Here is a 12,592-nt window from a genome sequence, read left to right on the forward strand (position 1 = left end):
GTCTTGCCATCGAGGATGTCACTTTACCATTCCCTATAGCTTTTTTTTGTGAAGTGAAGTTTTCTCCAAGCGGCGGGAAGTGAGGGGGAGGGAACTCGGGTTGTTTTGGGCGTTTTGGTAAATGTATCAAATTTAGCTTCATGTCGTTTTTTCCTAAGCTAGTGATATTACTTGAGCATGTTTGGATGAGGATGGCAATGTTCTCTTTATATATCCATGATGCAGTCGCGCAGAGGAACGTTGATGCTTTCTTCGTGCTTGCCGTGGTCAAATCTAAACTTCTTTGGAAAAGCCATAGACGCAGCATTGGACAGCTGGAGCAGGTTTGGTCCATAGATAGATAGATACTATACACTAGTAAGTAAGTAAAATATAGCGCAATACAATTGGTGCCAATGGTTTGAAATGGTACTTCCTGTCTCCTAAATGTGCGTTTTGTAGGGTATTGGTATTTAAATGTGCTAATATTAGATATCTACCCAGCTAACCCAGATGTTCAGCATTTCAATATTAGTTTGCTAAGGCTAGCCAATGTTAGATTTTGTTGGTGAAACAAACAAATCAGACAAATGGGTCTTGAAAAAATGAATTTCTCCTGATTTTTCTGCTTGAAAATATTAAATTTTAGTGTCAGAATGTCTGGAGGATATGTAGCTTGTGCAAAAATGGGTCCAATATTTACTTTGGTCGGGGAAGAGTCAGCTATGATCTGTGTTTACGTTCACTTCTCCTATTCAAGACGTGTCCACATTCATGAACAAGCTGTCAAAAATTTGTATCAGTAATAATGGATTGTTGAAATATTTCAATGCTGCTTTCCCTAGCTTGTTTATTCTCAATATTTAACCAGAAGTTCGAGATTTAAAGGAGCTTAATTTCTCATTTAACCATCAAGTAAATCCTTAACCGATACTAATTTCTTTGAATTTGACTGTTCTTTCCTATATCTCACTGTTCTCTCTGTTATTTGGTATTACATTTTGAAAATAATTCAAAATGTAAAAACAACTTTTGTTTGGCATTTATAAGTCAATTTGAGGGTTTTGGCAGTGGAAAATGTAAAAAATGTAAAGACTGTTTGCTTTTTCACTGATTTTCTTTTTCTATAATATATTTTCCAGCTAAGTCTATGGCAGCTGAAACAATAACTCAGTTAGAATCACTTAGTGTGTTTTTGGTCCAACACTGCCATGCTGTGGACGTGCATGTAACTGCAGCCTGGTCTTTACAGGAAATCAGCCTCAAAGATTCAAAATAAATTATTGGTTGATAGTTCATTTTTTAAATATGTGGTGGCTAGTTATTCAATTATGAATCAGTTTATGAAATCTACAACACTCATGTTAATTTATATCATTTTATCAATGGATCAAAAATGTAATGAACATCAAGCCAGAAACATTTGATTCACCCTCAAGTGCTCCATTAAGAGTTTTTTTAATTTATCTGGTACCCACTAATAAACTGTTACTGTACACTGTAAATAGTCTACCTAGCCTTTAGTTATGAAATCATGCCTCTGCAGGTGGTTTGTCCTTAAACTCACTGTGGATGCTAATGTTTCTTGTGTTTCAGATATCGTTTTGTTGGCTTTGTTTCCTTCCAGTATTCCTCATCGTTTTATGCATCAATGGTACCTAGAATTGATAACTTGTGTTAAAGTCTTGTCTAATGCATAGAAATAAATATCCATGTATACATTGTTTAGAAAATCTAAACAAATATAAGCCTTTTGGAAGAATGTAGCAGTTCAGGATTAAATAACAAAAAAAGTATATATGGTGTTATAGTAGTGCCATCTATGGTATGTACAACATGTAGCCTACTCCTTTATTGCTGGCTCCATAATTTTGTAAACAACTTATGAAAAACATATTACGATTGATTGTTGTAATTGATTGTTACCAAGGAAACACTGGTCAGCATCATACAGTAGACTGTACACTCTTAAAACTATGGGTTAAAACATAACCCAATCATTCATAACCCAGCTGCTGAGTCACTATAGGACAGAACACGCGCTGGGTTGTCTTAACCCATGTGCTGGGCTGGATCATTTTAACCCATGTGCTGGGTTGTTCATTTGACCCAAGCTATTGATTGAAATTAACTATATTGTTGGGCTAAATAGAATATAATAATAATAATGTATAATAGTGTAATGAATTATCTCCAAACACACCGTATATATAAAAAATGCATTTATTGATAATTTGAACAGCTTTGGCAAATTGCCAACATTCCATTTCCACTATAAAAGAACAATGCATTTTAGCACAATACAAATTCAATATATTTAACTCTTTTAAATAATAAAAAAAAACACCTTACAAACAGTGCTAGGTCCTTGAGAAATATCTGTGTGTATTGTAACCATCACTTATGAGTGAACACAATTTTCAGGAACAGAGCTGCGTATTAATTTAACACATGGACCATAAAGACCCAATACATATAAAAGTATAAAACAACATCTACGAACAGTCCTTCAACTTGAAGCTGAACAGTAACAAATCTGTCAATGAACACAACAGAACACAGATGTAAAGCAGCAGGATGTAAACAGAGTGTGTGTGTATGTGTGTATTCTTTGTGTGTGTGTGTGTGTATTCTTTGTGTGTGTGTGTGTGTGTGTGTGTGTGTGTGTGTGTGTGTGTGTGTGTGTGTGTGTGTGTGTGTGTGTGTGTGTGTGTGTGTGTGTGTGTGTGTGTGTGTGTGTGTGTGTGTGTGTGTGTGTGTGTGTGTGTGTGTGTGTTAAAGTGCAACTTTGTTGGTAGGATTAAACTGCCAAAAGCTTTTTCAGGCTCAACACCCTGAGCTTTAACGTCTTTAAGTTCCCCTCACCCAGGCCCATCAACACTTTCTGGGTGAAGTCGAAAGTGTTGGCCAAGTCTTTTGGGTAGCTCAGATGCAGGGCAAAGGTCAGTGCAAAAAGCAGGATGAATGAGTCAGCCAGTGTGGGGAGTTCGATAACTCTGTTACCCTCAATGACAACAGCGATCCTCTCTGGGCAGAAGAGCGTGGTGTCTGTTGACCTGGCACTGATCATGAGAAATGTGTTTTCTGAAAAATACATCAGTGACATATCACATCAAATAACCTTATGTTTTGTGCATAATGTGGGTTTAAGGAAACGTCTATTAGCATTGCACAATATAATGTTACAGCACCAGAAACGTCAGCCTCCAAAATAACTAATCAGTTGACATAAATGCTTTAAACATTTATAACCTTCATAAGGGTAGGATGTATTTTATCACTGTATCAGACTGTTACTATGAGCTAGTTGTATCTAATAAACTGGCAACTGAATATATATTTACAGTATAAATGAATCCCTACCTACTACACATACAAAAAAATATGGGGAACACTAGATTATTTTGTAATGAACACTGATGCTGCAGGAAAGAAAGCCCTCTCTTGATTGTGTATTTTATTAAATCACGTGAGCCCATTTTTTACACTGAAACCTAAAGAGCTTAATTTCAAGTAAATCCTAAAGTAGAAATCATATTCAACACTTCTGAAGTGTTGAAGTAAAGGGAGATTATATTCAACATGTCCATTGTGTACCTTACAATAATTACAATTCTTATGGCAATATTCAAATCTTGGAACTAGAACCTGAATGGGATGTGAGCAACACAAGAGATAATGTTTGATTAACAACACCTCAGTGACAGAATCAAGCTTTGATGACACCAGGACAGTTCATACTTGTTCAAACTAAATGTAAAGCGTCCTTGGGTTTCGTGAAAGGCGCTATAGAAATTGAAATTATTATTATTAAATCTATAATTTATTATAATTGTTTCACTATAAAAATTCAAATAATTGTCTTCCTGCGATAGAGCCCCTGACACAATGTAACAAGGTAAACTATATTTTTTGATGATCTGTCACATACATTCAAAACAGTTATTATGCTGACTTACATGCCACAGCCTCAGAAACGTGGAGTCATCTTCATGCAGATATGCAGGCAGAGCACGGAGGACAGCAGCACGTCAGACATGGACGTCACCTTGCTCCTTGAGTGTGAGAACCTCTCTTTGTTTTACTTTGGATGCTAAACAGTATAGCCACACAACAATTGATATCACAAGAAAGGGCTCTTCTTCCATGACTGAAGAGATTAACATTTTGACAAAGATAATCCACTCTAGTATGAGAATAAAACACCAAGAGGCATAACCGACTCACCTGGAGGTCATAGCAGGCGAATAGCTGATCCAGAACTTCAGCTACTGTTAGAAATTAAAATCAATGTTTTGATGATATAATGTAGCTTAAACATGCCGTCAGTTTAAATGCAGTTTTATACTGAAAAACCAGAAATTCTTGTGCACAACCACTTGTTAAGCTTTTATTCTGAAAATCCTTCATCTCCGGTTAGCATTTAGCATGTGGCTAATTTACCATTTCCTATAGAGGTGAATTTAGTAGCGAAATGACATGGAGTGATGCACACCGAAACCTACTGATTTTAACACTACAAATATAGACGTAGAGATACTATTATTGCTGAATATTGAATGAAGGTACAGTTTAATTGAATAAAGTTATTGTTTACAGACGTGGGTAGCATGTGACAACATCCGGAACGACCGGAAACCAAACCAGCCGTGAAGTATTTTCTGTATTTTTTAGAGTATTGATTACAGCGTTTAGAATGTGTGAAATGAAAAGTGATGAAAGAGAATATGAGGAGAAGAGGCGTGTTTAAGTATATGAATGTACAATGTCAAAATCCTCTGTTATGTGCGATATCGGACATTGGTGAAAGGAGTGCGGAAGATTACGCCACAGCCGCCATTGAAGAGGAGGAGCCAAATGAGATATATAGGCCCTTTCTCATTTCGTCAAATCCCCCTCCTCGACTCCTCTGTCCTCCGGTAGTGACCCGGAAATGAATTTCAGCGCGCCATGTTGAAGGACATCTCATTTCTCTAAATGCACTTCGAGGACCGAGGATCGAGCGTCGAGGAAGCTCTCTGGAGAAGCTATAACCGAGGATACAATGATGGGTCCTCCACGGTCCTTCGCGGCTCCTTCGCGGATGCATTTCCGGGAACGTTGGGTATAAAATAGGCGTGACAAACCGCTGGAATCATTTCAAAACCATGGCGGGAGCAATGCACAAATGTAAGTGTTGATAATGATACGTTGCATTAGTTATTTAAGAAGTGAAATGCGCGATCCAACTCCGCCCGTCTGTATGCAGTTAGAGCCCTCTAACCGCATTCCTTATTGACATTTCACCTGATATTCTTTATGTTTTTATCCACATTTTAACTACACCCAATCCTGCTAAAGCATGCCATGATGTTTAAAAGTGCAAACGTTATTTTTTTTGTAAGAGTGTTAAATCAACCAGAACTTTGTTTAGCATTCAGCACCATCATTTGGTTTGGGCTATGTTGTACACTAGAATCCATCGCTCATTACAGTCTGTAAATCTTCCAACAGTTTTAAGCTACACCTTTTGCTTTGTCTTTTCACAGGGACAGAGCAAGACACTCTGACCCTCATCAAAGTGAGGGTCGAGAACGATAACCTTTTTACTGGCCGAAGGCACACTGCCAAGAAAGCCTGGGAGTGAGTGACATTTTTCTGGATTGGGAACATAATAGATCCGTATTTTACGGCCATGCATGAGGCCATCGGTGGGAGGCCATCCATCGACCCTCCCACCCTGATGGACTCGGCCACTGCTGCTGTGGCTTCTGGCATTGGCTCAACATCCACTGAGGCTGTCCAGAGCCAGGCCACAGTGGAGGATGAGGAGGCCACAGAGTCTGGCTCGGACAGCCAGGAGTGTGTTGAGCCATCCACCTCTGCCAGTCCCCCTCCCCGAAAAAAAAGAAAAAGCGCTTTGCTACAGTTCCTGGAGGCAGAGGCGGACAAGGAGGAGGACCGCTTCAACCGCCAACAGGCAGCCTCGGAGGAAGCCTCCGCCAAATTCCTCAAGCTCTTCGAGGAACTAGTTAGGAAGGAATAGTGTCTTTTTTTTCTTCTTTTTTCTGTACTTTGGATGTGTTCATTTATTCTTTATTTATATATGTTACAACATTTTGTAAACATATTTAAGTTTGACCTTAACTCTTGTGTGGTGTGTTCATATTTCTGCTATTCAGCCAGTGTTCGTGGGTCTGGTAGACCCGAATACCCTGTATGTAACATGGGGGGGGGGGGGTACAGTGGGTGGTCACTGAAAATGTGTTCGGATATCTGTTCTTCACAGAAAATTCAATTCAAATCCTTTATTTATCCAGGTGAAATCCCATTGAGATCATTGATCTGTTTTTCAAGGGAGACATGCAGAGCCAAGGCCATTGAGTGAGTTAGAGAAAATAAATTATCAATTTTCTTTAGAAAAATAATAAACGGGTCCCACAGACCCGAACACCATACAAGGGTTACATCAAGCATGAAGCCTTCTTTACAATTAGACTTACAGAAACACACATGTTTACTGAAGATACAAGGAGATGTGTATTTTATACAAAGCTGAATATACATTTTATGATTGTGACCTGACTGAAAAGCCAAAGTTTTTAAAGTCTTTTTGCAACCCAAGGCATAACTGTCTATAGTCATACAGAAAGTCATGGCCACTGATTTCCGCTTTTTAAATCTCCAACTCAAATAATTCTGCGCATAAACCAACCGTGTGTAAAGTATCCAAATGCAATATCAGGGATGTTTTATTATAAATAATATATACATTAACATTGAGGCAAGTTACTGCATGTAGCTCAAACCCTACATAAGTAAAATTGCTAACACATGTCTCTTCTTTCTTTTCAAGTTCAGTCAAAGCATAACAATATTTTATCACTGAACATGACTACATTTCAACACTAAACGTAACACTTTCTTAAGAGATTGTTTGATGGCCTATTTCACATACAATTTGTAATAAAGATATGGGTCTGTAAAGTCCTTTGCTCTAATTAAACTTGAGCAACGTGAAATTGGAAATAAGGCATGTAAATGGACAAACAAAATAACTGAGTAATGCATCTGGTCAGTAAATGCATTTTTCATCGGTGAAGAAAACAAACGGGTAACAAAAAAACTGGCCATAAATAATAATCCTCTCAACAATAATCGTGGTCGTTCAGCTGGACCGGGTTGTGGTCAGGAGCCGAGATTTGGTCTTCCAGTCTGTCTCTCCGGCCCTGTCCGACTCGCTCCCCCCTCACAGGACGAGGTGGAGACCTCTCTACCTCCTCCTCCTCCTCCTCCTCCTCCTCCTCCTCCTCCAACAGTTCAGTCATGTCTGCAGTAATGCTGAGATTGTGCAGTACACAGCAGGCAGTTACCACAGCAGGGACAAAGGTGTGGTTCACCTCCAAGGCCTTCGACAGGAGGCACCTCCATCGCCCCTTCAGTATCCCAAAAGCACGCTCAATGATGCTGCGCGCTTTGGCATGGCAGCCGTTGAAGCGGCTCTGTACCCTCCCCTGTAGTGGCTCCCGATACGGGGTTACGACCGTTATGGGGTGTACAATGCACGGATAGCCACCATCTCCCACAATAAAGTACCCTGGTGGAGGGTACAGAGCCTCTTTGTATAAGGTACTGTTTTTTAGGACACGGGTGTCGTGCACTGAGCCCGGAAATCCTACGAAAGGCCCGGGACACCACACTGTATGACAAACCGTGTGCCAGCCAGTACACAGTTGTCAATACAGTCATGTGGTGTCCCCAGGCCTGTCTCCTCTCAGGCCCCAGACACCGCATCAAGGCCTCCAAGGAGTCTCGGCTCACCCTGAAGTCCTTCAGCAGGCACCCCTCTCCGAAGTACAGCTCCAGCACCGGGAAACTGCTGCTCAAACTTTTGTATGAGTGTGGGTGTTGAACCTGCAGGAAGAATAAAATGTACAGGTCAATACCTTTATCCATCAAACTAAACTGCACATACATATTCTGTCAAAACAAATTAATCCATTGTTGTATTCCAATGAAAAAAGCCAGCTATTTTTCAACTATTTAAAACAATTGTAATCGAACACTCAAATACCTCAAGATGAAGCAGGATGGCTTTGCGAATATTCTCGCTTTCCAGCGCTGGGATCGGCGTCTCTCCTGATTCCTGTTGTTGGTCAGAAGTTTTTGCCACTGCCGTAAGGCACATGCTACAGCGGGTTTCATGACTCAATTTGTTTCATGTGGTCACTGAATATATTTTTCGTTGTTGAGATTTAAATCACAGGTGTGCCTGGACCTTATATAGCCTACCAGGTCCCTCATGATTCGTTAATTACATGGATTAGCAGGTGTTTTGTGAAAGAGGTGTGAGTTGATGATTTATCATGTCATTTAGCCTACTAGTTTAAAAAGGTTAACATAGCCTATAGGAGGCCTATTCAACTGGCGGCCCGCGGGCCAGATGCGGCCCAGAACCAACTCCCGAGTGGCCCAGCCTCCCCTAGCCAAATTCCTACACTAGTACAGACCATGAACGCAACACTCCGCGTTGCATAGAAACCACCAAACCTCAACGCAGCACGTTTTTTTAAAGTGCATCTAGCGGTGTAGTAACGTTGGTCCTATGATAGCAACTCTAAAACATGTCTCTCTCAACTCTGAAGCGTAAACAGAGACAAAACGGTCATTGATCTTGTGGAGCAGATCCAAGTTAAGCTGGACCTTTTCGCGGCCGACTTGAGCACGGGTCGGATGCTGCATTTTCCGACGCTCTCCAAACACATCACATCTCCGGCACAAATCACGGATGTGATGACAGATTTCTTTGCGAGGTTGAAAGAGAATTTTGCCGATCGATTGGATGGACTTGCTCTGCCCACAGAGGTGATGGGCTTTGCCAGAGACCCCTTCCCTGTTGCAATAGAGGGGGACGTATCAATCAGAGCAAAGGAAGTGGTCCCCTGCATCGACAAGGGGAAATATAAACTGGAACTTATTGACATGCAGCGCACTAACGGGCCAGCGAAGTTTTGGGGTGATGTCAAAAAACAGCAGTTCCCTAACGTTCAGAAAGTAGCGATCTGTGTGCTCAGTATGTTTGGATCAACATACACATGTGAATCAAGCTTTTCACACATGAACTCAATCAAAAGTAGCACTCGCTGCTCCCTGACTGACAGCACTCTTTACCAATGTCTTGACATCCTATGAGCCACAAATCACTGCTCTTGTTACAAAAAATGTCCCTTCTCCCATTGAGAAAGTCAGCAAGGACAAATCACAAATGAGGTGATAGTAAGCACCTAGTTTACTATAGTAGACGTGTAGTGTAGTATTCATTCATATAGTTACCCGTATCCCTTCTTATGGGTTTGTGCAGTGACGAGTTTGACAGTTCTTTCTGTATTCATTTAAATGCACTTTGTAATGTGTCTGGGTAAAATGTGACCAAAACGTATGATTTTTTTGTTATTACTTGAAAAGTGAAAAAATAGTATTGCTACAGTACTACCTCTTTGTGTTGCATTGAAGCTCTTTAGCTGTTTTCTTTGTATGTGAGGACATTTATTAAGACTGCTATTATTGTATTCAGTAAATGCACTTTGTGATGTGCCTGGTTAAAAAAACATAACCTGAATATTTGACTTCTAAAGCAAACAAATGTAATGCTACAACTGTGTACTTTTTTTCAGATTCTGTTAAATTAATTCTAATTTGTTGTGTTTTTAGGCACTTTTTGACGTACCTTTGTTAGATGAACAATGAATAAAAATTGCATGTTTTTCATCGCAGTAATATGTGTTGGTTTAAAATGTGTCACTACCCGCTTTTTACAGGCCGCTGAATGTCTGGCCCAGCTGAATTTTGTAGTTATAAAATCTGTCCCAACTGAATGTGTAATTGAATAGCCCTGGCCTATAGTATAGTGCAGTGTTTCCCAACCGGGGGTACGCGTACCCCTAGTGGTACGTGGGTGGTCCCCAGGGGGTATGTGAAAAGATTTTGAAAAGTAAAAAAAAAAGATTTGATTTTAGATTTTTTTTTATTAAACATTTTACAGGAAAACTATGAATAATGCATAATCTGTAATAATTTAACCAAAATTGGGGGCATTCAAATTAAGTAATAATTTGCTGGCTATATATTATTATTGGCGCGGCGTTCAGCTTCCCGCCGGACTGTCAGGTGTTACATCATCATCATCATTGTAGTGGCGCGCTGGTTTTCTTGCTAGCTAGCAAAATATCAACATCCTATCAAGTGAATGCACTGGTGTTTATTGAGATCAAAATTTCTGTTAACATAATCATTATGGATCAATGGCTGAGTCGAGCCGGTTCATCCAGAAACAACAGCACAGGTTATACTGCTGAATCAGGAGAACCCGTTCTCAAGAAAATGAAAACAGAGAAGGTGAAGAATCGTCAGTTTGGTGAACATTATGATGTGCTCTCCGGGTTTACTGTCACAACTACAGAGCCACCGCAGCCAATGTGTTTCATCTGTGGCGACATGCTTTCTAATAATAGCATGAAACCATCCCATTTACATCAGCACCTTAGTACTAGACATCCCGCTTGTGTGGGTAAGCCTGCAGAGTTTTTCCACCAAAAGCTGGCTGAATTTAAGCGAAGCCAAGAAAAACTAAAGAAAGCGACATCGGTCTCAACCAAGGCCTTGGAGGCATCTTATGCCGTGTCGCTACTCTTTGCTAAATCGAAAAAGCCATTTACCATAGCCGAAGAGCTAATCTTGCCTGCTGCTATAATTCTCGCAGAAACTATGCTCGATAAGAAAGCAGCGGATGTCCTGAAGAAAGTGCCGTTGTCAAATAATACTGTGTGCCATCGGATCGACAACATGGGAATTGACATTATTGACCAAGTGGTGGAAAAATGTAAAGCGTCTGGTACGTTTGCTTTGCAGTTGGACGAATCAACGGATGTCAGTGGGGAAGCACAACTGATCGCGTTTGTGCGTTACAAAGACACGTTGGAGATGAACGAGCACATTCTGTTTTGCAAGAAACTCACAGGGAGAACTACCGGACAGGACGTTTTTAGCGTTATTGACCATTTTTCTCTCAACACAAGCTGGATTGGAAATCCTGCTCTCATGTGTGCACAGACGGCGCTGCGGCGATGACCGGCAGAGTAAATGGATTAATGGCCCACATAAAAAAGGTAAACCCTGATGTTACATGGACGCACTGCATGATTCACCGAGAAGCATTAGCTAGCAAGAGAATGAGTCCAGAGTTAAACGATGTTTTGAATGATGCCGTAAAAGTGATCAACTTCATACAGTCCAGGCTCTTTGAATCATAGACTGTTTCAGTCACTTTGTGAAGACGGTGGGTCAGAACATAAACAGCTCCTGCTTCACACTGACGACCGCTGGTTATCCCGAGGGAAGACGTTACAGCGGCTGTTCGAGCTACGCAATGAAGTGAGGGCATTTCTGTCGGAGCACACACACCCACTTATGGCTATGTTCGACGACGCTGACTGGGTAGCTCGGCTGGGATACCTCTCTGATATTTTCAGCAAACTCAACCAGCTGAATCTCTCTCTTCAAGGTAAAGACACAAATGTTCTTAGCTTGTATGACAAAGTGTGTGGATTCATGGAGAAGATCAAGCTCTGGCAGAGCAAATGTGAAAAAGGGGATACAAGTTGTTTCCTGCAGCTGAACGCATACATTTTTACTGGTGAATGTGACAGAGCTCCAATTGTGAAAATAGTACACAGTATTTGTCCAAGCTCAAGAATGAGTTCAACTCCTACTTCCCTGATATTAACAACAAGTCATCCACACTGGACTGGGTGCGTAATCCATTTGTGACGTGCATTAACAGCAGCATTCTCGCCAGACTGCAAGAAGACCTCATAGATGTGTCCTCAGATAGGAGCCTGAAGATGAGGTACTCAAGCACACCACTGACACAGTTCTGGTATGGTCTGGAGAAGGAGTATCCTGAATTGGGGAAACATGCCCTGAATGAACTGTTGCCTTTTGGGTCCACATACCTGTGTTATCTAGAACAGGATTTCCCTAAAAAAAAAAGGTTTTCAAGGTTTAGTTAAGAAGAAAAAAAAGAATTTAATTTAAAGTTATATACAGGAGAATATCTGTCACACCCAAATTTGATTATACAGAGTTCAAACACATTTACTAATAGAATAGTTGGGTGCTTTTGTACTTCTTTATATTTTTGCTTCATGTAATTTTAAGCACTGCTTGTTCTAACTTAAGACACATAATGAAAGAAACATAATGCAGTATATACACAAATTGTGTTTTTTAAACACGATTCATATATTTGAAGCATATGTGGCACCCCTGGGATGTGTGCGCACACATTAATATAATTATTATTATTATTTAGAGTTAGGACATACATTTATTTTGTACATCTGTTATTTTCATTTCACTAACGGGGTCGATAGATGCAGTAAGTAGTGAGGCGGAACGTTTGTATTCGATTCAATTGTTCCGGGGTACCGATTACAGCGACGGACATTCCCGGGGTTTCCTCAGAAGTAATCTGACCTGCACCATACAGGTTGGTAAATTGTGCATAAATCACAAAGAATCCCCCATAAGGTTTGCGTAAATAATATGTAACGGCCCGCTAACAGTTAAAGACTTT

At 40.4% G+C, this 12,592-nt stretch overlaps 1 protein-coding gene and 1 long non-coding RNA gene across 2 annotated transcripts; one reads left to right on the forward strand and one right to left on the reverse strand.

The window, feature by feature from the left end:
- Positions 1–2,280: 2,280 nt before the first annotated feature.
- LOC307040782 lies at positions 2,281–4,689 on the reverse strand. The gene is made up of 3 exons (XR_013808609.1): positions 4,207–4,689; positions 3,939–4,034; positions 2,281–3,063 (listed from the first exon to the last, which is right to left on the reverse strand). It is a non-coding gene; the product is annotated as an uncharacterized lncRNA (long non-coding RNA).
- Positions 4,690–4,862: 173 nt separating this feature from the next.
- On the forward strand, positions 4,863–6,105 carry LOC307040781 (uncharacterized protein). Its single transcript, XM_079683896.1, has 2 exons — positions 4,863–5,148; positions 5,508–6,105. Exon 2 carries the CDS (start codon positions 5,654–5,656, stop codon positions 6,002–6,004), a length of 351 nt encoding a protein of 116 aa, XP_079540022.1. The 5' UTR covers positions 4,863–5,148; positions 5,508–5,653; the 3' UTR covers positions 6,005–6,105.
- Positions 6,106–12,592: the final 6,487 nt, after the last annotated feature.

This window comes from Notothenia rossii (assembly GCF_949606895.1).
Source record: "Notothenia rossii genome assembly, chromosome: 5".
Classification (NCBI taxonomy): Eukaryota; Metazoa; Chordata; class Actinopteri; order Perciformes; family Nototheniidae; genus Notothenia; species Notothenia rossii.